We start from the raw sequence: 24413 nt of genomic DNA on the forward strand, positions 1-24413 counted from the left end.
CGGCCAATCCGGGACGAGCATGCAGGCACGCCGCGCCCCGCCCCCGCCCCCGCCCCCTCGACTCCGGCCCCCGCCCCTATCCCCAGCCCGGCCCCGGCCCCGGCCCCGCCCACCATGGCCCCGGCCCCCAGGCCGTGGATGTCTGCGGGCCAGGGCTCCTCCCCATCCTAAAGCGCTAGAGAAAATGCAGCCTGGAATATGCGAGAACAGAGCTGGAGTCCACGCCTTACAACCAGTTGCTGACGGTCCCCGCCCTCCCGAGACTCTAAATCCTTACCTGGTTTTCCTGCCTATTTGTCCGCCGCGCAAGTTTTCCGCCAGGGTCCGCCCCCGGGTTGGGGAAGGGAGGAGCCAGTGCCGGAAAGCTACCTAAGGGCGAGCGCGCCGCTGAGGGGCGGATCCAAACTCGGGGTCCGCTCGCCGGGTTCTTAGGCGCCTGCGCAGTTATCGGGTGTCAGAACTGAAAATAGACAGGGTTAGACTTTCAGTCAGCTGGTACTGAATCAGATGTGTGAGCTTGGCTTATCATTTTATCTCTACCCCAGTGTTTTCATTCGTAAATGGGGAAGGACCCCTTCTAATATGCTCTGATTCTCTGCTTTCTCTTTAAAAACGTACAATCCTGCAAAAGAATGATGTTGGACTCTTATACCATAAATAAAAATGAACTTAAAATGGATCAAAGACCTAACTGTAAGAGCTGAAACTCGTAGAAGAAAACACAGGGTAAAGGCTTCATGATATTGGATCTGGCCATGATATCTTGGATGTGACGCCAAAAGCACAGTTTGGGATGATGAAAAAGTTCTGGAAATGAATAATAGTGGATGGCTGCATAACAGTGTGAATCACTTAAGTAGTGCCACTATACTGTACAGTTAAAAATGGTTAAAATGCTAAGCTTTATGTCACGTACATTTAACCACAATAAAAAATTATGTTTCATGGACACACAAGAATATAGCACATATAATATAAAAATAAAAATGACCACCTGGGAGTTCCTTGGTGTCTTACTGGTTAGAACTCAGCACTTTCAATGCAGAGGTCCAGGTTCCATCCCTGGTTAAAGAACCATCCAGCATGCCTCACAGTACAGCCAAAATACTAAAATAAATAAATAAATACAAATTAAGAAAGAAATAAAATGGTTAAAACTTTTAAAAGCTTTAACAACAACAAAAAAAGAGCACCCATGTGCTCATCAGTGGATTAGGAAATTAATAACAGTCATTCCTTCCAAGGATAACCACTCTTCTGATTTTGTGTTTCTCATTTCCATGTTTTTTCTACCTTGATATATCCCTAAATGATGTATTAATTATTGTATGTCTTAAACTTTATATAAATGATATTTAATATGTATTTTGGAAGTGCTCTTTCTTACTCAAAGCTGTGATTTTGGGGTTTATCCACATTGATGCAGGCAGTTGTCATTCATTCGTTTTCATTGTCTTTAGAATGTATTAAGTAAATATACCACGTTTTACTAATCCATTCTCCCGGGTATGGAAACATCAGTTGTTTTCAGTCTTTTTCCTGTTGCCGACAATGCCACACTAAACATTCCTGCAAGACACTTATTCCAAACCTAAGTGTCTTGCAGTCACATACCTAAGAGACAAGGATAGATTCAGTAGTATTATTATTGCCTCATGGGATAAAGACATTTTCAGATTTACATAAGAATGCCAATTTTTACACATTGTTTTGTTGACTATGTAATTTACACCCCCATCAGCAATATATAAAAGTGCCCTTGACTCCACATACTTATCAATATTTAGAATTTTCAGGATTTAAACATTTTTCCTTGACTAGCAAGTTGAAATGGTATCCTATTGTGTTTTTGATTTGCATTTCCCTTAAGCTGGTCTCTTTTCTTTGTTTACAGGTCCTTCCTGATTCCTCTTCAGTGAAACAACTGTTCACCCCACTTAGGAATCGTTTGGGCAATTGCCATAGAAGAATAAATCATCTTTGTGGTTTTGAAGGTAGTTCCCCGCTAATGCATAGAAATAGGGTTCCTGGAATCACTGGAAGCTGTTAACCCATACGAGTGTGGAAAGCTAGCTCAATTTCCCAGGAAAGGGGTTACAGTCAAAGCTTTTGCACTTATGGAGTTGAAAAAAAGAAACCACCCAAGTGTTAAGAAGAGGTTCAGTGCTCTGGGTGGAGATAAAAACTCAACCCAAGTAGGTTTAAATGCTAAAAGAATTTATGAGCTCGTGTCACTGAAAAGTCCAGTGGCAAGATGGCTGCGAGATGGCTCGCTTTGACCTACAGGGTGGAGAAGCCCCCAGAGCTCTGAATCTATTTCCTTGCCCTTCTGGAGCCTGAGCTTCTCCCCCAGCCTGGGTGCTGTCACCATCATCATCACCCGGATTTAGTGAGCATTCACTATGATCCAGGCATCATTCTAAGTGTTCAGCATCTATGAACACATTTCATCTTCCCGCTGTGATAGGCACCAGAACCTCACCCTGAACCTTAGTGAGGAGACTAAGGAGCAGCCCCCAGGGAGGAAGTGGCTGTGGTTGTGCTAGATCTGAGGTCTGTCCGGGAGCCTGCACCCAGCAGCTTGTCCATGTTTCACATCGGAATTCCATCCTTCAGAGAAAGCCAGCTATGTCCCAGCAATCTCAGAAAAAGATGTAATCTAATTTTACCAGCTTGCATCATGTACCCACCTGTATTAGTCAGAGTTCCAGAGAGAAAGAACCAATAGGATGTGCACTGGGGTTGTGAAGAAGTAACAACAGGGTGGGGTGGGGCAGGGTGTTGGACAGGACTGGAAACAGAAGCCAGCAGGTCTAGAGCCCCAGGGAGGAACCTGGAGCCACGTGAGGAAGCTCAGAGGTGCTGCAGAGCATCTACGGGCCCGATCATTGAGCTATGTAATATACTTTGATGTTTGGAGAATTAAAGAAAAATAAAAACTGTTGCTTTTCTGATATAAATACAGAAAATAAAGAATTACAGAACATTCTGGATCCTTGGGATAAACAGAGTGGTTAGGTATGGATGCTTCTCTGCAGAAATATATCTTTCTTGTGGAGTAGGTTGATCTACATATTAGTTCTATCAGTTCAGTTCAGTCGCTCAGTTGTGTCCAACTCTTTGCAACCCCATGGACTGCACGCCAGGCCTCCCTGTCCATCACCAACTCCCGGAGTTTACTTAAACTCATGTCCATCGAGTCGGTGATGCCATCCAACCATCTCATCCTCTGTCACCCCCTTCTCCTCCCACCTTCAATCTTTCCCAGCAGCAGGGTCTTTTCAAATGAGTCAGCTCCTCGCATCAGGTGGCCAAAGTATTGGAGTTTAAACTTCAGCATCAGTCCTTCCAGTGAATATTCAGGACTGATTTCCTTTAGGATGGACTGGTTTGATCTTCTTGCAGTCCAAGGGACCCTCAAGAGTCTTCTCCAACACCACAGCTCTAAAGCATTAATTCTTTGGCTCTCAGCTTTCTGTATAGTCCAACTCTCACATCCATACATGGTTACTGGAAAAACCATAGCTTTGACTAGATGAACCTTTGTCGGCAAAGTAATGTCTCTGCTTTTTAATATGTGTCTAGGTTGGTCATAGCTTTTCTTCCATGGAGCAAGTGTCTTTTAATTTCATGGTTGCACTCACCATCTGCAGTGATTTGGGAGCCACCCAAAATAAAGTCTGTCACGGTTTCCATTGTTTCCCCATCTATTTGCCATGAAGTGATGGGACTGGATGCCACGATCTTAGTTTTCTGAATGCTGAGTTTTATAGCCTGGAATTATTAGCTTGATGTTTAAGTAAAGTATAAATGAGAATATTATTATTTCTCTTATAGGATTATCATAAAGATAAGAGATAAAGAATTTGGAGGTCCCTAGACAGATAGAGCCTGGCAGGCCACAGTCCATGGGGTCGCGAAAGAATCGGACACGACTTAGTGACAAAACAAGGCGGAAGGGCTTACCACGTCTCACTGAGCCTCCGTTCTTTGCTGGTAGCGCCTTCCGACGAATGTGCTGTTCTGCGCTTTGTCCACTAGAGGGCAGCAGAGGAACGGGACTGGAGACTGGTAAACAACCGGAGATCAGAGCTACTTCCTATGTTCACTGTTAATAATGTTTACAGTTGATTAAAAGTCAGTTCAAGATTGATAAGGCTAGACATCTTAACTGCCACTGCTCAACTCATTTTCCCTTTCATGTGCATGATGCTTTTCCCATAATTTATCAAATCCATTCCAGTACGGTTTCCTTAAGGCAAAGAGTATGATTTTCTGTTGTGGAAAAGAAAATCAGTTACTTCTTAAACTTCCCAACTTTCTTCCCCCCCCCCCCCCCTTTTTATTTTTATTAGTTGGAGGCTAATTACTTTACAATATTGTAGTGTTTTTTGCCATACGTTGACATGAATCAGCCATGGATTTACATGTGTTCCCCATCCTGACCCCCCCTCCCACCTCCCTCCCCATCCCATCCCTCTGGGTCTTCCCAGTGCACCAGCCCTGAGCACTTGTCTCATGCATCCAACCTGGGCTGGTGATCTGTTTCACACTTGATAATATACATGTTTCAATGCTATTCTCTCAGATCATCCCACCCTTGCCTTCTCCCACAGAGTGCAAAAGTCTGTTCTATACATCTATGTCTCTTTTTCTGTCCTGCATATAGGGTTATCGTTACCATCTTTTTAAATTCCATATATATGCATTAGTATACTGTTTTGGTGTTTATCTTTCTGGCTTACTTCACTCTGTATAATGGGCTCCAGTTTCATCCATCTCATTAGAACTGATTCAAATGAATTCTTTTTAACGGCTGAGTAATATTCCATGGTGTATATGTACCACAGCTTCCTTATCCATTCGTCTGCTGATGGGCATCTAGGTTGCTTCCATGTCCTGGCTATTATAAACAGTGCTGCGATGAACATTGGGGTGCACGTGTCTCTTTCAGATCTGGTTTCCTCAGTGTGTATACCCAGAAGTGGTATTGCTGGGTCATATGGCAGTTCTATTTCCAGTTTTTTAAGGAATCTCCACACTGCTCTCCATAGTGGCTGTACCAGTTTGCATTCCCACCAACAGTGTAAGAGGGTTCCCTTGTCTCCACACCCTCTCCAGCATTTATTGCTTGTAGACTTCTGGATAGCAGCCATCCTGACTGGCGTGTAGTGGTACCTCACTGTGGTTTTTTAACTTCTTACAGCACCTGTGAGTTATTGGGTATGCACGAGAATAACCCACTGAGCCTGGTAATTCTCAACAGGAAGAAACTCAAGTAGTTACCTGTTTCAAACAGACCAACTGCAGAAGGAAGTGGAAACATCCCAGGAGGGTGAGAGGCGGGGCCAGGAGGAAGGAGACCTCCCCTTGGATGCCCCCTCTTTCAGAAAAAGGGGAAATCAAAATTCAGAAAGGTAGGACTATTCGGTGTCGTTTACTTGTCAGAGGGCAGAAAGATTTTTTCATCGGAGCAAACAGCAGTGACATTGGTTCCCGCCCTCCCAGGTCACGTGCTTTCCGACACCATCCTGGCTCGGAGACCCAGCTACTAAAGTTGTTTATTCTGTAACTAATGTTCTACTTTTTCCAGACCTGACTGCACTTCTCCTGCCCATGCTGAGGTCACATGGCTAAATAGGTCGGGTCACTACCTCCAGACGATGCCTTGTCACATGTCTCAGATTCCGTTCCCAGCTCCCTGCAGGACTCAGAGTGTGGTGTGGGAGCTCAGGCAGGAAAATTCTAGCGAAATCCAGGATTTCACTCTCCCTGAGGAAAACCAACTTCCAACCTGCGGAGGGAATAACTGCATAACTCAGACTTGTACAAGGACCAGAGGAGCTCATACAGCTGAGAAAGAGGAAAGGAAATGGAAGGACACCTCAAAGGAAAAGATTTTCTTAAGGAAAGAAGGGACATAAAATTTCTACATGAGAAATTTGTCTCCATGATTCACTCTCAAGCTCTGGTCAGAAAAGAACTTTCTAGAAAAAGTCTTCATCCTTGTAATGAGCTTGCTTACTTCCCAGAAGGGACCAAGCTCTCACTTATCCCTGGGCCTTTGCACGTGCACCCTCCCTAGAGCACTGTCTTACCCTGCCTGGCTCCTGTGCCTTATTGCAGAGAGACCACAAAGGTCGCTTCCTCTAGGAAGCCTTCTCTGATTCTCCAAGTCCAGGACAAGCAAGGTCTCCTCCTCAGGGGCCCTTTCTGCTTAGCTGAGAAGGGAGAAGTGGATGAGCCAGGGACCTTCAGACAAGCTCAGGTCACCTGCCTCTAACCCCAGGTGACACAGAGATCATCTTCCTGGAACCTTCTGTAGCAAGACACAGCTCCCCCAGCCCACCCTCTGGCTTCTGCCATGTCCAGCTCACTCACACCTTTGACTTTAACAGAAAAAGATTATTACCTTACCCCTCCACCTCACACCACTGCCAGACCACAAATATGCTTAATAATCTGTCTCCTGGACTTGGAGAATCAGAGAAGGCTTCCTAGAGGAAGCGACTTCTATGGTCTCACACAGGAGCCAGCCAGGGAGGGTAAGAGAGTGCTGTAGGGAGGGTGCACATGCAAAGGCCCAGGGGTAAGTGAGGGCTTGGTTTCTTCTGGGAGCTAGAATAAGCCCCATGTGGCCGGAGGAGAGTTGTGGAAGTGGCAAGGGGTGAGGCTGGGGAGATAGGCAGGAGCCCTGCATTTCCTTGCTCCTCAAAGTATGTGCACAGATCCGCAACACTGGCTTCAGCTGGCAGTTTATTAGAAATGAAGAATTTCAGGCCTGATTCCAGATTTATTGAATCAGAATCCGCATTTTAAGATCCCCTGGGGATCTGCAGCACAATCAGGTTTGTGAAGCCTTCCTCTAAGTACATTCAGCAGTTCCGACTTGTGAGCAGTAGGAAACCTGGGTGTGAGTAAGCAGGGGAATCACGTGATTAAGACTTGGGATTTGGAGAAGTCATTCCTGCTGCAAAGTGGAAGGAAAGGGGGTGAGCTGGTAGAGATCAATGTAGGAGATAAGGGCGTCAAGTAAGAGGATGGCACGTGGTCAGGGCAAGAGATGGCGCTGCCCTGCTTGGGTGCTGGGACCAAGGGAATGCAGGAAGGGGACGGATTTGATGGAAGCGTCTGCCTGCAATGTGGGAGACCCGGGTTTGATTCCTGGGTCAGGAAGATCCCCTGGAGAGGGAAATGGCAAGCCACTCCAGTACTCTTGCCTGGAAAATTCCATGGATGGAGGAGCCTGGTGGGCTACAGTCCATGGGGTCGCAGAGTCGGACACGACTGAGCGACTTCACTTCACTTCAGGGTTAGCAGCAGCAAGCCTGGCGGTCCCAGATGGCAGAGCCTAGAGACGGCTCCGCCTGGGTGGGGCAGGGAGCTGGCAGGAGCCAGCAGGGTGGGGGCAGCAGGATCAGTGGGTGTGGGAAAGCAAGAGACTCAAGAACAAGAGTCCCTCTGGACCCGCACTCGCTGCCCAAAGTGGGAGTGTGAGCCAACTGGTTCCCCACGCCCTCCGGGTGGAGCAGGGACATTGCAACTGGCAAGGACGGTTTCTGCTAGAGAGATGTGACAGCCACAAACACCCCATCCCTAAAAGATCGCCACAAAAGAGAGTGGCTAGGAACTTACATGCAAAATACATTTGTGAAAAGAATGCTGCTTTTGGGCAAAGAATGGAATCCCTCTGCACCTGATGAATGGTGGTGCTGGGGAAGCAGAATTCACCAGGCGAGACCGCCACCATCCGAGGAATCAACAGTGAAGGAGTGAGACGTCAAAATGAAAATGCTAGACTTCTTTTTATGCCAAATGTATGGATGAATAAGTCAGGTTGGTGAGTTTTCCAGTTCCTCACGCTGGGTGAAGGGCTGAGATCGAGATGAACATAGAATTGAGCATCACTCAGGGTTACAGGGATGAGAGGGCAGCTGGCGGCGGGGGTTGGGGGGGTGATTACTCAGCTAAGAGAGGACACAGAGGAGTCGTCTCTGTGCTGTGGGCCACAGGAGAGTCCCCTTTAGCCACACTCACAGCCACACCCACCACCGTCGTAATACCTGCGGAGAGGGTGGAGACTGGGGGGGCGAGAGGGATGGCCTGAGCCGGAGCATCCAACAGACCCACGGCCGCCCTTCTCACGGTGCTGCCAGGGCCTTCTGTCCTCTGCTCCGCCCAGGGCTGGGGGCAGGCTGGCAGCTCCTCGTCTGCTGAGAAAAGCAACCATCACTGGGAATAAGGATGAAATACAACAACTAAAGTCCAGAGTCCCTGGCATTTACCCGATTCTTCCTGGTGGCCTGACTCAATTGCAGTGGAGACCATAACTGGCCCTGGTTGCCTAATTTAAAAAGAAAAAAAACCTCATCCAACACAAAATGTGGGGCCCTTGGGATGCTCAGGACACTCACTAGGCATCATACCATGCAGGGGGGAGGGACAGAAGGTAGGTGGCCCAGACACATAGAGGCTCCGGAGTCAGAAAATCCAGCTCCGTCACTTACTAGGACAAGTCGGCCGATCTCTCCAAGCCTCGTGTTTCTCATCCATATCAAGGAGGTAATACTTCAATGAAAGAAAAAAAAAGAGAGAGAGAACTATTCAGATAGGAGCTCCCTAATTTTTCTATGTCAATCACCATGGATCTACCTGTACCTACCCCACATTCTCTAGTCCCCTTCCTATTACAATGGAAGCCACATCCTATTGAAACACCCCATTGATGGGCGATCTCTGCAGTTGACTATGGGCTCTAACCTGCCCCCTCTCAGGACAGCTGTCTCCCCTTGTTCCAGGCTTCATCACTTTCTGAGTTGAAGGGTCATTGTCACCATTGTATCTCTCATCAAAACCACCACCACCAGCAATAACAAAAAAACCAAGACTCTCTACTTCCCCCCTGTTCTCCAGTCACCATCCATACACTCATGGGACAAAACTAAGACAGAGCCGGCACCTTTTGTCCCGACTCTAAGACTCAGGAACTCGCTCCAGCAGGCTTCTGGCCTCCCTGCTCTGCCAGACACTCACTGCCAAGTTCGCCGCTATTGCCAAATCCAGCTCCTCCGTCCCCGCCCTGTTCCCTGTTGCAACAGTAGGCCGTCATACCGACTGCCTCCCTCCCCTCCTGACACTCTTTCTCTGGGCTTCAGGGACACCATGCTCTTCCTCCCAGCAGGGGACTCTCCATTCCCAGGCCCCCCACCGTGGAGGTCCCCAGGGGCTCCGCTTGGGGCCTGCTCTACTTCCTTCCAGGTCTCCCATTTCCCGCTTCCCCAGGCTGCCTGATAAAGCCCCTCAGCCTGCATTTTCTGTGCTGTTGACTTTGCAATCTGTCATCTCCCGAGTGGTCTTCTGAGCGGCAGATGATATCTATCTTTTGTGTTGTTCAGCAGGAACTTGAGATGGAAACCGCCCCCATCTGGCCTCTTGATTCCTTTCTCCAGGGTCTTCCCATCCCAGTAAGTACGGCTCCACCATCCACTGCAGCGCTCATCCCCGAGCCCACCCTCTTCTCCATTCCCCACGCACAGGGGTTCGGCCGCCAACTGCTTTTAAATTGACTGTCTTCTGTCTCCACCGCCACCAACGTGGTTCAGGCAGCCTCACTTACGCAGGTGAGCCTGTCCTCACCCTCACTCAGCCTCTCCTCTGACCCTTCTGCACCTGGCTGGAGGGGTCATTCAGGGAACGTCACTCCTTGCCTCAAAAGCCTTTACTGCTTAAAAAATCCTGGATTCCTTTCTGGGCTGCGGAGCCTGGTAACCGGTCCTCCTGCTTCTCTAACTGCACTCTTCCCCGCCCTATGATGCTGCAGCCATGCCAGCTTCCTCTCAGTGCCTGGACTACAGCCAGCTGGTTCCCACCTCAGGGCCTTTGCACATGCTGTTTCTATTTGAAAACTCTTTCTCCAAAACTTTGCAAGTTTCCTCCTCCGTCTTCAGGTTAACACTCCAAGTGTCACGTCCTCAAAGAGAGCTTCTCTGACCACAACACTGAAGACCTGGTGGTCCCCTTACTGAGACTCTATCCGTTGTCTTCAAAGCCCCCATCGCCATCTGACGTTGTTCACTCACTTGTCTGCTTGCTGTCCGTCTTTCTCAGCAAAGAGTTACAGGGCAAGGATCCCGTGTGCTGTACTCACTGCCGAGTTCCCCCAGCTCAGAACTGTGCCTGGCACTTAGCCGATGCTAGACAGAGAGCTGCGGATCTGTAACCTGCAGTTTTGTGGGGGTTTTGTGAGGATTGAATGAGAACGTAAGTTGAGCACAGCCTAGCCCATCGCTCATAGCAAGTCCACAACACCTGTGGCTGTCATCACCTCCACAGCTGATAATTCCTGGGATGTCCAAGGGACCTCACGAGCCTGCCACATGATTGTGAGCCAGCTTTACATCTACTTTCCTCCTGAAATAGAGTGGCTGGTTCTACCTGACTTTTGATCCTTGATGGATTTGGGGTTTCCAACACCACAGAGAGCAACTGTATTTCATTTATGATGAGCTATAAACCAGAATGACACTGGCAAGTGGTTCTAGCCTGTGCTGTGGCAAAGAAAAACCATTAAGTAGGAATCAAAACCATCTGGACCAAAGCTCAGAGGCATAACTACTGGCACCAAGAAACAATCCAATGACACGTCTGTCAGGAGGTTCCTGGCACAGGCAGACAAAAAGCAACCTCCACAGTGTGAGGTGAAAAGCTCAGTGTCCAGAGCCAGACTGCCCAGCAGATACACAAGTGACCGATAAGCACACGCAAGGATGCTCAACTTTATCATCATTAGAGAAATGCAAATCAAACCCACAGTGGGGTATCACTTCACACCCACGAGGGTGGGTATTATCAAAAGAAGAGAAAGAAGCCAGCAAGTAATAGCAAGGAGGTGGAGAAGGTGGAACCCTTGTGCACTGCCCCTGAGAATCTAAAATGATGCGAAACACAGTGTGGCAGCTCCCCAGAAAATGAAGTGACACAGAATGACCCGGTGACCCAGCAATTCCACTTCTGGGTGTTTATCCAGAAGAACTGAAAGCAGGGGCTCAGAAAGATATTTGTACAGTGACGTTCACAGTGGATATTCTCAAAAGCTAGAAGGTAGGAACAAATGTCCATCAACAAACGATTGGATAAACACAATGTGATGTAATCGTACAAATATTAATTCAACTATAAAAATGAGAGAATCTTGACATTTGTGATGACACAGACGGACCCAGAGGGCATAATGCTAAGTGAAATAAGCGAAACCCAGAAGGACACGCACTGTATGACTCATCATATACGGCACCTAGAGCAGTCAAGTCCAGAGACAGCAGAACGGTGGTGGACAGGGGCTGGGTGAGGAGGAGACGAGGGTTATCGCTTAATGGGCAGAGCTGCGGTTTTGGAACGTGACAAAGTTCTGGAGATGGATGGTGGTGACGGCCACACAAGTGTGAATGCACTAAATGCCACTGAACTATATGCTTTTAAATGATGAAGATGGGAAATCTTAGGTGTGTCTTACCAGAATTAAAAAAAAAAAAAAAGACAATGTCTTTATCAACCTCATTATAGAAGCTTGGTTCAAAGTTTCAAGTATTTGTTCAAATGAGTGTTATCTAACAAACACTCACCAGTTCCTAAGTCCTAAGCTCAAGAAGGAGACAGGAAGGTCACAGGGTTTCCCAGTGATGGGAGAGAGCAAGAGGAAGGCAGGGAAGAAAGATGGTAAAGAATTTGAAAAGCAAGATAAAAGGGCAGCCCGGATGAGGAGTCTTAGCAGAGAACTGTGCAAAGGGCTTAAGCTCTAAAGAGGAAGAAAGCGGACCTCAGCACCCCAAACCCGAGACTGAAGCAGGGGATGAAGGCGTATTTAAACACAACAGGCTACAGAAGAGACCAGGGGGTGATTAATTCACACTTCTGGAAAAGACAAGTCTTTTAAGATGACAGCGTAGGGTAGCGACAGGGGAAAAGAAACAGTCTGCCGCTATGAACGAGCCATCTCCCCCGACAGCGTTATGGGAAGAGGATGACTAAAGACACACCGAATGAAAACCCCCAGAACCACCCACCGCAGCGATGCCTCCTGCAACGTCGCTTCTCCGTGAGAATTTGTTTTCAAGAACACCTGTGCCGTTCACACCATGACCTTCTTCTCTGAAAGACAGCAGGACCGCTGCTGCCGGAACGGGTGGGAGCTCCGGCAGGGAGGACACGCAGGGAGGAGCCTGGGGCTGAGCGCGCCCCGTGCTTCGCGCATGCTCATCTGAGGCCGCCCCGAATGCGACAGCTGACATGAAAAACGGAGGCATCACTCAACTCGCTTGAAATGCAGAAATATTTATTTTGGTTTCCTTCATTGTTTTTGGAAATTCTGTTTTGGTTTATAAAACATAGAAAGAGCCGACACTTAAAGCAAACATTCAAAACCCCGATGTGACAAATTATTGACTTCTTGGGCAATTAAGAGTACTCGTATGAAGTTAGGCTACCAAATAGTGTTATAACAACGACAGCTCTTTAGGGCAAACCCCGTTGTGCTTGTATAATACAGGTCCCCCTCTATCCCAAAACAACTGCTCTCAGTGTACAAATGAAAACTAAGTTCAGTCACATGTGGCAAAGACTTGCAGTGAAGTGAAATGCTGCTAATTTCCTAAATTAACTTAAAAAAAACAAACAAACAAAACACCTTGAGAATCTAATCCCAGGAAATGAGTTTTCCAGATTCCTATGTCCTAGAATTTTGGCTTGTCAAATATATTTCATAGAAATCAAGTAGCATTATGATAGAAGAGCATTTATTTATCACCATCCATTTCAATAAGTACCCAAGTATATCTACTCCCTTAATATTTTTAAAGACATGCCTGGCCTGAGAGTTTATATTCTGGGAGGGAAAAAAGCCACTTGATCACAACATACTCTTTTGATATGAAAACCACATTAAAATCCATCAGAGACAGAGTGACCAGTTCGTCAAAGGTAAAGTGGACAGTTAGTCAGGCGTCACAGTTGAACATGGTTGACCTACGTAACTGTTTCCTTGTTGAAATGCTTGTTTTCACTGCAGAGTCTAAGGCAGATTTTTCTTTTTTTTTTTTTTATAACCCCTAGGAGGCAACAAATGGAGGAAATCAGGAAGTTGGGTCTGGAGAAGAGGGTCGGAGAATATTCTGCTCTATGGGCCCCAGAATCCATCCTCTCTGGTGAGCGGCCGTCCATCCAGGATTCGATACCTGCGCTGTTCTGAGCCGAGTCTGCCCTTTGCTTCAGTGAGAACCTCTGCTCCGACAGGAAGGACAGGGATTAATCAGAAGGTTCGTGAGGGTGAGTGTGACCCAGGGAAGGAAGGGTGGCAGGGATTAAAAAACAAAAACCAAAACCTCTGGTCCTCTTGCGACCTCCTGCAGGCGAGACAGGTCTTGCTTGTCGGGGACGGTGGTTCCCTCCAGTGCACAGGACTCTGAGCAGCAGAAATCTGCAGAATTTGCAGCGAGGAGCAGACATCTCAGAAAGAGCAAAGTCCTAACCCTTTGGTTAGCAGATCAGGGAGACAAAGTGTTCACCCGCCTTTGTAACTGAGGAATTGGTAAAGAACTTAGCACGTTTGCAGTTTCCCCTCTATGATTTTTTAAGGCTCGTTTTGGAAATTGTGGATCACCATGGACACAGTCTGCGATGTGAGGGGGCTGTAAGGCAGTGTTCCGTTCCCTCCAGGCTCCTATGACGAGAATGTGGACGCGCGAGGCACCGGAGGATGCGCCTTCCCATCCTGCCGTTGTCAAACTCCCCTCCACTTCCTCCCTCGCGTTAGACTTTGATGGTGGAGTAAAGCTCATCGATCTGGGACCTGAAGTAATTCCGAAGCTCTGGCCTTTTAGCCTTCATGGTTGGGGTCAGGAGGCCATTGTCGATAGAGAAGAGTTCAGGGTGGAGACAGATGCCTTTGACCTGTAAAGAGACCAGGAAGTCAAAGGAGGCAAGGAGGACAGATGCCTCTGAAGGGATGAAGACCCTTCTGGGCCATTCCAGCCAGCTTCACAGGCCAGGCCCAGCTGCGCTGTCTCAACACAGGGCAGACAGCGGCCCGATGTCAGGACAGAATTGGGACCGCAGCCGCCTCCCCCCCCCCCACCCCAGAAGAGGATACACCCTCCTGGTTATAGAAATCCCTCCCCAGCCAAACCACACCGCTGTCTCTTCCACATGATGTCTTTACATCACCTCATCCTCTTCTAGAACTTGTTCACAAAAAATACCCTCAAGTCAAAAACCCGTTTTTGGGGAATTCATACACTTGGATGCGAGTCTTACCTGTTCAAATGGTTTTAGGCCAGACTCCTTCCCGAGCCTCACCATGTCTTCTAGAATAGCTTTTTTGACATCCTAATAAGGTAAGAAAAGCAAGATCCTTATTCCCTTGGTGGGTTCCGGGGCCGCAGGGGGCAGGGGTCCCCGTACTTTGCACTTAACACAAAGGGAAGCTCAGGAGGACAGCTGCACACTGTGGAACCTACCTTATTTCTGCACAATTCTTCAAAGGAGCCCACAATGCCTCTCTTCTGGGCCCAGGCACCTAGTGTCTCAACGTCCGGTACCACAATCGCTATGAGAAATGCCTTTAACAGAGACAAGTGAGTTACTACACAGTTTGGCCCCGATGTTCTAAAATTGTAGTTCCCTATTATCTGCTTCGTGGGCCCCTGGGAGAATCTGGGAGTTAGAGACCCTCTCTTCAGAGCATGTTACCAGCCCTGGCGTCCACAGGGCCCAGGTTAACAGCTCCTGCCTCTGAAATATAGACAGCATCGGGAATTTTGCAATAAATGTTTTAAAAGAACCACTGGAAATCAAAATCTAGTAAAATCCTAGTTTTTACTTATTTTTATAAATACTTTTAAAAATAAAATAGGGTCAAATAAGCAAATAATGGGATAGATATCAGATAACTGCTTTATAAAAAGAAAAAAAGAAAATATATACAGATTCACTTTAAAAAGAACTCTAGCACCTCATTCTTAACAATTGAGTGACAATGAAATGAAATAAAAATCAAAGGTATAGTAAGATTCCAGGTCTAAGAAGATGCAGTACATTCTCGAAGAAAGATAGGTGTATTTTCTTATAAGAAAATAATCTGTCACAATTATTTGAAAATTTCAAAATTTGTAGAAATATTTTTAAATTTATTTAAACAGGAGGATAATTACTTTATAATATTGTGATGCTTTTTGCAATGAATATGAACCAGCTCTAGGCATGAATGTGTCCCCTCTGATTTGTAGAAATATTAACCCTCAGAAAACTAGAACCCATTCTCTTCCTTTCCACCATCTGTCCAGAATTTTGGCAAATGAGGTTCCATTGCAATAATGACATTGGTTTTCAACTTTAAGATATGCTGGCTTCCAAACCATCATTTGCCCAAGAATGATGCAGAAGGTATACCATAAATAAGTTAGGTTTAATATGTCTGAAAATTCTAAGCTTTCTTATAACCCATGTATCAATATTTCTTCTCATAATTAAATTAGAAGCTTATTTTACCTATACCCCAGTATTTTTACACCACTTCCCTTGGTAGAGCAGACTAAGAACTGCCAAGAGTAAGAGGCACAAATTTCTAGTTACAAAATAGATGGGGGAAAAAAAAAAAATAGATGGGGGGAGAAAGCAGAAAAAAAGAAAAGAAATGCCAAGCAGCAAACCCCAATAACGTGTCGATTATGTTCTAGCAAGTCCGGCATCAAAGTCAGAGAGTCAGAAAGTCAATTCGCACACGTGGCAAACTTCCCATTACACTGAAAGTACCTGGACTTCTTAGAATACTGTGGTGCTTTTTGCAATGAATATGAACCAGCTATAGGCACACATGCGTCCCACCGGCCACAGAGCTTCTGGCTCGGGCAGCACATACCTGCAGGCTCTCTCCATGGACAAACACTTGGGCGATAGGTTCACTTCGCTGGTAGATGTTTTCGATCTTCTCAGGAGCTATGTACTCCCCTTGTGCCAGTTTAAAGATGTGCTTCTTCCTGTCGATGATCTTTAAGGTGCCATTCTGTTTGGGGGAGCGGAGGGGAGGTGTGGGCTGTGAGCAGGTCCCAGGCTCTGCTTCCCTCCCCCCAGCAGAGGCCACGCAGGGTACTGAGCATTTCCTGTGCACTATTACTTTTTTTTTTTTTAAACTTTTTTTTTATTGTGCACTATTACTTAATCCTAATAAGGTCTGGCAGGGGCCAGCTGTTAACCCATTTTACAGAGAGACAAACTGAGGCTGACAGCGATTAGGTAACCTCCCCAGGCTGAGTAGTGAGATAGAGAAGGGATGAGGGAGTCCCTCTCACTCCACTTCCTCCTCCCAGCCAGCTAGAGCATCCTGCTTGCTCCCTTCAGCTTGGTGAGCTTTACTCTGTGTAACAGGGGCCCGAGGTGGGGTCAAGGTCCTCACGAGGAGAGGCGCGCTCATCCTCCCCATGGTGCTCGGTGTGTGGCGGGGCCTGCAGAGGACAGCTCACGGCCTTCTGTCCTTGCTCCAGGCAGGAGCAGGAGGGGGCTGCTCTCGGCTCTCTGGGTAGGGGCTGCTGGCCACCCCTGTGATGACTGTGGGGACGCGAGAACCTCTGGGCCAGACTCAAAAACGCTAGTGGTGCTTACCTCCCCGCCTCTGGTGACCCGAAGCCCCATTCCCACCCCGGGTCACTCCCTCACTTCCCAGAGTCATCTGCTGCAAAGCGCCTGGGGTTCTCTCAGCCTGCAACAGTTCTCCTCCGTTTCCGAAAGGAGCGGACTATGGTCCAGGGAGATTAGGAGATGGGCTTCTCAGAGCCAGAGTCAGAATTAGAACGCATACTTAATCCCTCCTGAGTCTGAAAAGAGGGACTTGATTTATTTCTAAATAGTCTGGGTATTCTGAAATTTGAATTAATTTGGGGTGGGGATATTTTCTCAGGCAAAAAAAAAATTAAGCACCTTAAATCAGTAAGACTTGAACAATACACAATAATAATCATTACACTAGCCATTTGAGTACTTGCAGTGAAAATCAGTAATGACTTTAAAAAGCAATGGTTGTCACCGCAACAGCAAAAGTGGTGACACCTATGGGTCGGCTTCTTGCAACAGCGTCTTGACTCCTGAGAAGGACTCTGAATTTCTCTACAGTAAACAGTTCTGAGGCTACACTCAAAGGGCTTGGCCTCAACCTCTAAACACTTAACCCGTTCTTACTGAGATGACAATGCTAAGAAACGTGTGTGTTCACAAATTCTGACCTGTCATCCATTCCCAAGCAGTTTTTATACAGTGCCCTCCCCCCGACCCCGAAATGAACTGAGGCCTCAACTTCAAGGCACAGCACCGAAATGGGAAAAGCCAGCCACAGTGTTTCTGGATTACAAACCAGAAGCAGCAACCAGAAAGGATGTCAGGGATCAAAACAAAACCTATGTGCTGCAGTTACAGTGAAAATGCTACAGGAGGATGCTAAACATAAGCCTGTTTCCTGCGGGAGAGGAAGGGAGGGAGAAAGAGGGGGGAGAGTCAGGGCGCCGTGGCCGTGTGGGGACTCGTCTTCCCGACAAGGGCGGGGACCACTTACTGGTAACCACTTGCCAATGTCCCCTGTGTGCAACCAGCCGTCTTTATCCAGAGCTTCTGCTGTCTTCACTGGGTCTTTCAAGTAGCCTTGAAAAACGTTTGACCCTTTCACACACACCTGAAGGAAAAAGAGGGCGAGGGAGTTGGCCATGGGAATTGGAAGAAGTGGGAGAAAGGCACAAACATCCAGTTATAAGATGAGTAAGGACCGGGGATGTCACGTACAGCACGGCAGCTACACTTAGCATGGCCGCGTGGGATGTATCTTCAAGTTGTTAAGAAAGGAGATCTTAAGAGTTCTCATCACAAGGGGGAAAAAAAATCACTTTTCTTCTTTTTGTTACTGGTATGAGATGATGGATGGTTATGAAACCCATGGCCGTGATCATTTCACAATATATGTGAGTCAATTCTATCTCAGTAAGACGGGAGGGGGAAGAAAAGATGATCTGTTAAGAGCACTGACTGGGACTTCTCCAGAGAAAACTGTGTGTCTGTGAGTGTGTGTGTCTGTGTGTCTGTGTGTCTCCCTCAACCTTTAGCCAGACTCTGAATGCCAAGATCCAGAGGGAGCCATCACTGACATTGTGCTGGTACCTCCAATGCCCCCAGTTCCTTCCTTAATGTCTTTGGCTGCAAATTACAGGGCTCACGATCACCCTAGGTTCTGGCCCCAAGCTGCCAGAAAGCCCCAAAGGGGATGAAGTCACACAGGAGTCGGGCACACCTTCCACTAGCCGGTGGTCACTAACAGGCAGTGAGGGCGGTCAGCAGACAGGAAGCCGGGGCCAGGGACTCTGGGCCCTGAAGCCTTTCTGCCCTCCTGGGCCCCCGGCCCCATCGTGCTGGGGGCAGAAGGCAGAGTTGGTGCCCCCCACGCCCTCACCCCCTGAGACTTAGACATATGTACCTTCAGAAAGAAGCCTGCGTGACTGCAGGATCAGCAGGAATACCAAGCTCAGTGGCCTCACCTGCCCCGGTGCTGAGAAGTGGCTGGTTACAGAAGTGGCTGGTTACTGGAGGCGATTGCCCTGAGGGGGTGACTGTGGGGTTTTACTCACCTCGCCCTCACCCTTGGCAGCCAGGTAATTCATTTCTTCCACATCAACAAGCTTGATAATGCTGCAAGGCATTGGGGCACCAACATGGCCTGTGTATCAAATAAAAGAATGATTACTCCTAATGTGACGACCAATATCCTTAGGCCAGATTGCTTTGATCCCAAACAAGCCCTGTTCTCAGGCTGAGAACAGCTGGTGCAAACCTCTGGCTTTGACAAACACAGCCTGTCTCCCCCTGGCAAATTAGAGAGTTTATTCCCAGAAAAGAGAGAGAAATATTCAAAAGTCTCTTAGGGACCTTTCCTAAGTTTGACGCTCCAAATTACTTTTCAAAGTGTAAATGATTTGGCAGCTGATTTTAGGGTTTCTTTGAACACCCAGAAGTGGGTTTTCTAAAACTTTTATGTGGTTCCTATGATCTGATGGCCCTGCTCTCCCTCATAAAGATGTAATTAGTATCTGCATCCTCTGTGAGAACAAACCTTGATTGGTCAGATGGTTCTGACCAATATGGCCTTTTCCCCTAGATTATGAAAGAACATGTCTTATATGTAAATTCATTAAGACAGGACAAGCCTTCTTTTTACAGCTCACTTTACTCTCCTGCAAAAGGGAGCTAGGACTGGGTTATTTTCCCAAAACAAAAAATAACAGAAATCAGATTAAGTTTTAAGAGTGTCACAAATCATTCTTCGGATGTTTTGATCATTTTAGCTTAAAGTGGTCACTATTCCAAATTCTCTAGCTGGTAAGGCACGAGGGATTAAAAAATAAGTACTGTGAAAAAGGTTTATAGACCGTCAGTGCCAACTGCAACAGAATGATGTTCCCAGAGAGAGCCTGATATTAGAATCTGTGTCGTTAGATACTCGAACATGTAAAATGGCAAATGTATCAGGGAATTTATTGATCATGGTGTAGCGTACACTGCTGGTATGGGACAGGGGAGGCATAGAAGTCTTGGGGTCAGACCTGGGCTGGAATCCTGGCTCCGAAGCATAAAGCTATATAAATTCTTAGACTTTATGCTTCTTAGTCAACAATCAACCATGTCCTCCCAGAGGCTGACCTCACAGGCATGTTGTTGGGATGAAATGCACGGAATATGCATCCCTCAGTACCTAACACAGAACCCCATCCAGAACAGGTACTTGTGTTTATCCTCCACTTTTCTTTCCTTTCAGGAAAAAGGACTTGTGTTTATATCTGCCTGGAGTCTCAACACCAACTGCAGCACACAGTGGAAATGTCATTAAAATTCACCAGCAAGTAATCAGTCCCCAATCAATTCCAAGAAAGCTCTGGTGGGTCAAGCATGCTGAACCTGGCATAAAGGGCAGCGTCTTCAGTAACTCTGTATCGCCACTCACCCAGCCTGACGAGTCAGAGCCTCTAAATCACCACTGCGCCCCGGGAGACAGCGTCCACAGGGCTCCCGGGTTCATAGGATGGTTGGCCCCAAGGCCGAATCATCGGAGACACAGCACTTGTTTAAGTTGGATAATTAACCCAGTTCCAACACTTTCGATGTGAAGAGTGAGACCCTCGTGAGCAAAGCCCTGCCCGGTACCTGCGGTCCAGTCCCCAGCAATAGTCAGGCAGCAGCCGGCGGTGCACTCCGTCTGTCCGTAGCCTTCGTAGAACTGGGTCCCCAGGCGAAGGGGCAGAAAGAGAGGGGACAGTCACACTCCCACTGCAAGTGCTCGGTAACTAAGCTCCTCCAGCTCGATTGGGAGCCTCAGCCCACACGTGGCGACATGCTCTATTACACCTCGGGCATCTTCACACACACAGGAGACAATGCCGTCACAGGGCAGACTTCGCAGGATCCACCCAGGCACGCGCTCGCTCTGCGGGCTCACGGCACTTGTCACCCAGTCTCTGATGCTCCCCCCACGTGAGCCGGGGTCTCTGCATGGTTTATGACCCACCCCCACGCCCTCACGCCTGATCTAAAGGCATCTTTTGTGCCTTACTGCAGGGAAAATTACCCGTGGTGGAAGAACATATATTCTGCCAGAGGTGGAAGACACATGCAGGCGCACCTCGTTTTATGGCGCTTTGCAGAGACTGCCTGTCTTATAGATTGAAGGTTGGTGGCAACGCTGTGTTGTCAGAGGATGGTTAGCGTTTTTTAGCAATGAAGTATTTTTAAATTAAGGTATATACAATGCCTTGTTTTTTGGACATAATGCTACTGCACACTTAATAGACTACAGTCTGCTGTAGACAGGGCTTTTATATCTCCTGGGAGACCAAAGAGTTCAGGAGACTTGCTCTACTGTGACACTGGCTTTACAGTACTGCTCTGGAACTGCAGCAGCTCCAAGCTGTGCGTGTACTTCTTTCTCCAAGCCACCCAGGAATAACACGTCCGAAGAAAATAAGGGGCACGTGCAGGAGAAGAAGACAGCCTTTTGGAAAGCAGCCACATGGGCGTGAGTCAGTCTGAGACCCCGAGTGGCAGGGAGCCCCTCACCTGGCAGCCCAGCGCGGCCCTCAGGAAGGTGAGCACAGTGGCAGACACGGGCGCCGCTCCTGTGATCATCAGCCTCACTTTTCCTCCTAGGCTCGACTTGGAAGGCAGGAAGAGGGGAGAGGGTGAGGGTAAGTGGCTGGAAAGCGGTGGGCTTCTCCAAGATTCCTCCTCCTTGGAACCCTGATGCCTTAGCCCACCAGCTCCTAGTCGGCGGGCTGCACAGAACTCACTCCACACGAGCACGCACAGGCGCTCCAGAAGGGACACCCGATGAGTTTGGTTCCACCCAAAACCACGCCATTCGCTCTCAACGGCTGTGGAAGCAAAGCAACACCTCTACACTCACAGGTGTTTTAAGGAATTAGAACAAGACTGTCGTGGGTTTGGGGCAACCATCACATTTTGGGGAACACACTATTATTCCATATTATTATTGTTATTCCATATTATTCCACTCTTTATCACTCATGTCTAAAAAAATAACCTCAAGAGTTCCAGAAAAGTAAAACAGGATGGAGAATCAGAAAGGCTATGCTACCTGATCCCTTTTCTGCCCCGGATAGTGAAACACTGTTCAGATTTTTCTTGGACACTGAGGTTTGCTAATGGCTTTGTCCTTAGTTTTAAATATGCCAGAATTCTCTTTCTCTCTGACCTTCTCTTTTAAAAAGAGCTCTCACACAATAAAGGGGTAGGGGATTAAGAGGTACAAATGACTAGGTATAAAATAAGCTACAAGGATTTATTGCACAAGGATATATTGGGGGAATATAGCCAATATTTTATAATAACAATAAATGGAACATCATCTTTAAAAAATTGTGAATCACTATATTGTATGCCTGTCACTTATATAAAATTGTACATCAGGTATTCTTCAATTAAAAAAAAAAAGAGCCCTCACAGAAAGTTTGCAAGCCAAATTAGTTTAGGTGACAAGCAACAGTTGAGAATCAATGTGCTACCTGTATTTTGTGGAAGATCAGTTTATCCCAGAGGCTGTTGTTTCTAATGATGCCACTGCGAAGTTCAGCCTCTTTCCTCTTGGAGGCAAAGTCCAACAGCCATCGCTTCAGCGTGGTGTTTGCTTGTCCGAAAATCTAATGAGTCAAGAGATGAGAAGGTTTCCCGATGAGTAAAATGGCAAGAATTAGCACGTCAGGTAACAACAAGTGTTGGTAAAGATATGGAGAAACTGGAACCTTCACGCCTTGCTGGCAAGGACGTAAAATGGTTCAGCTGCTTTAGAAAACAGACTGGCAGTTCCTCAATTAAACACAGAGTTAGCTATGACCCAGCAATTCTGCTCCTGGGCACACACCTAAGAGAATGAAAACACATGTCCATAGCGCTCCTTGCCTGTGCGTGAACATCATAGCAGCGTTATTCACAACAGCCAAAAAGAAGAAACAACCCCGCTGACCATCAGTGGCTGGACAGACAAATAAAACATGTTGCATCCATGCAGTGGAATATTATTTGGCCATTAAAAGGAACGAAGTATGGATGCAGGCTATGACATGTATGCAACTGGAAAGCATACTTAAGAGGAAGAAGCCAGTCACAAAAGAATATGCCATGATCCCACTCATATAAAAATCCAGAATAGGGAAATTGATAGGTTCAGGAAGCAGATTCATTTTATGGGGTAGAGGGAGGTAGTGGGGTGGAGGATAATACCACATTCTTTCTGAAGTGGTACAAATGTTCTAAAATGAACTTTAATGATAATTTCGGAACTCTGTGAACATACTAAAAACCTTTGAATTGCACTAAAAACACTTAAATGGGTGAATCATATGTAATGTGAATTATATCTCAATAAGGCTGCCTTATGATTTTCTTTAAAAAAAAAAAAAAAGAACCATTTAAAAAAAATGAGAAAGAAGAATTATGCCTGCATTGCAGGTGACATGGGTTCAACACCTGGGTCAGGAAGATCCCCTGGAGGACATGGTAACTCACTCCAGTATTCTTACCTGGGAAATCCCATGGACAGAGGGCTATGGTCCATGGGGTCGAAAAGAGTTGGACGCAACGGAGTGACTAAACCACCACCACCACAAAAGATTAACAGAAGCTAAAACCTTAAGGTCTCCCAGGGAAACTGGGGGAGTATTAGCTGGCAGGAAAACAAAAATGTAAAAAAATAAGAAGGTTCTCATAGATGACAAAACCCATGCTTCAACATGAAGAGCATTAAAACTGTCCCATGCAAACCCATTGTGGAGACTGCTCCCACCACACGGGGTCCTGCCCCGGCTGTGGGCCCGTGCTCCAAAAGCCCACCACCTTCTCTTGGTCCCGGGCTTGGCTTAGTCACGTCTCCCAACGTGGCTACTGAGTAGATAGCATTTTTATACACAGGTGGAACTTTATAATTTATAAAATCACTTCATAGTTATTATTTTCATTATTTTCATTTTTTGTTTGTTGAGTGTTAAGCCAGCTTTTCCATTCTCTTGTTACACTAGACAATAGTATGAAAGTGGAAGCATTAGTTGCTTAGTCATGTCTGACTCTTTTGAGACCCCATAGACTATAGCCTGCCAGGCTCCTCTCTCCACGGGATTCTCCAGGCAAGATTACTGGAGTGGGTTGCCATTTTCTCCTCCAGGGGATCTTCCTGACCCAGGGATCAAATCTGGGTCTCCAGCATTGCAGGCAGACTCTTTACCGTTTGAGCCACCTGGGAAGTCCAATAAAATAATTTGATAGCTATTATTTTCATGTGATGTAATTAGCAACTTTACGAGGTGAAGGAGGAGGTAACAGTCCATTGTAAGGGTGAGGAGACGGAGGCTCAAAGAGTTTATTGTGAAAATAAAGCAACCTCCACCTCACATCTGTATTGTGCCTTCTGATTTATAAGGCACGTTCACAGTGCCTTCTCTTATAATCCTCACCCACAGCTCTGGGAGGTAAACAGACTCCGGTGTAACAGCGGACTAAAGCACAGTCCCACGAGTCTAAGAGCAGCTGCTGTGTTCACGGAGAATTTGGGGTTCAAGATCCCACTCTCTGCCCCTGGCACTTACTCGGTCAAACATCCGGTTCAGCAGTCTAGGGACCACGGGGAAGACGGTGGGTTGAAGGGCCTTGAGGTCATCCATAAGCAGTCTGATATCTCCTTGGAAAAATCCTATTTTAGCTCCATGACAGAGCATCACACACTAGAGAGGTAAACAGAAATATCTAATGTGTCATCATTGCAGTGGGGGTTACACGACACACAGACACACAAGGCTTTGGTTTTAGCATTTCAAGCCAGTTTTCAGAAA

At 47.0% G+C, this 24413-nt stretch overlaps 1 protein-coding gene across 3 annotated transcripts in view; it reads right to left on the reverse strand.

The window, feature by feature from the left end:
- Positions 1–12314: 12314 nt before the first annotated feature.
- ACSL1 (acyl-CoA synthetase long chain family member 1) overlaps positions 12315–24413 on the reverse strand; it is a 61946-nt gene continuing 49847 nt past the window's right edge. For all 3 annotated transcript variants that reach the window (XM_065947644.1, XM_065947642.1, XM_065947643.1), the window contains exons 12-21: positions 24171–24305; positions 22098–22232; positions 21133–21228; positions 20224–20296; positions 18654–18742; positions 17594–17710; positions 15911–16054; positions 14511–14612; positions 14308–14379; positions 12315–13944 (exon numbers count right to left, since the gene is read on the reverse strand). In XM_065947644.1, the coding sequence (XP_065803716.1) occupies positions 13804–13944; positions 14308–14379; positions 14511–14612; positions 15911–16054; positions 17594–17710; positions 18654–18742; positions 20224–20296; positions 21133–21228; positions 22098–22232; positions 24171–24305 (1104 nt within the window). In that variant the 3' untranslated portion in view covers positions 12315–13803. The remainder of the gene's footprint in view (positions 13945–14307; positions 14380–14510; positions 14613–15910; positions 16055–17593; positions 17711–18653; positions 18743–20223; positions 20297–21132; positions 21229–22097; positions 22233–24170; positions 24306–24413) is intronic.

Source organism: Muntiacus reevesi, chromosome 10 (assembly GCF_963930625.1).
Source record: "Muntiacus reevesi chromosome 10, mMunRee1.1, whole genome shotgun sequence".
In the NCBI taxonomy this organism is placed as follows: domain Eukaryota; kingdom Metazoa; phylum Chordata; class Mammalia; order Artiodactyla; family Cervidae; genus Muntiacus; species Muntiacus reevesi.